A 202-nucleotide genomic window follows, 5' to 3' on the forward strand; every position below is an offset into this window, starting at 1 on the left:
CCCTTGGCCATGCTCCGCCTGACCCTCCTGCTCTCCCTGCAGCCCCGCGGGCACCAAGCCCGATTCCTCACCCAAGGGCCCTCGTGGGCTGGGGATCCGAGCCGAGTTCCTGAAGCAGACGGGAACCAGCGCGCCCCGGTCCCCCAGGCAGGATGCGGCCGTCACGAAAGGTAGGTCCTACCCCCTCCCAAACCCATGGGCC

At 69.8% G+C, this 202-nt stretch overlaps 1 protein-coding gene across 1 annotated transcript in view; it reads left to right on the forward strand.

The window, feature by feature from the left end:
* ARHGAP23 (Rho GTPase activating protein 23) overlaps window positions 1-202 on the forward strand; it is a gene marked incomplete at both ends in the record, with an annotated part of 2,929 nt that overhangs the window by 337 nt on the left and 2,390 nt on the right. Inside the window, one exon of the mRNA XM_010024457.1 lies at window positions 43-170. Coding sequence (XP_010022759.1) covers window positions 43-170 — 128 coding nt within the window. The remainder of the gene's footprint in view (window positions 1-42; window positions 171-202) is intronic.

Source organism: Nestor notabilis, unplaced genomic scaffold, assembly GCF_000696875.1.
Source record: "Nestor notabilis isolate BGI_N333 unplaced genomic scaffold, ASM69687v1 scaffold26270, whole genome shotgun sequence".
NCBI lineage: Eukaryota > Metazoa > Chordata > Aves > Psittaciformes > Psittacidae > Nestor > Nestor notabilis.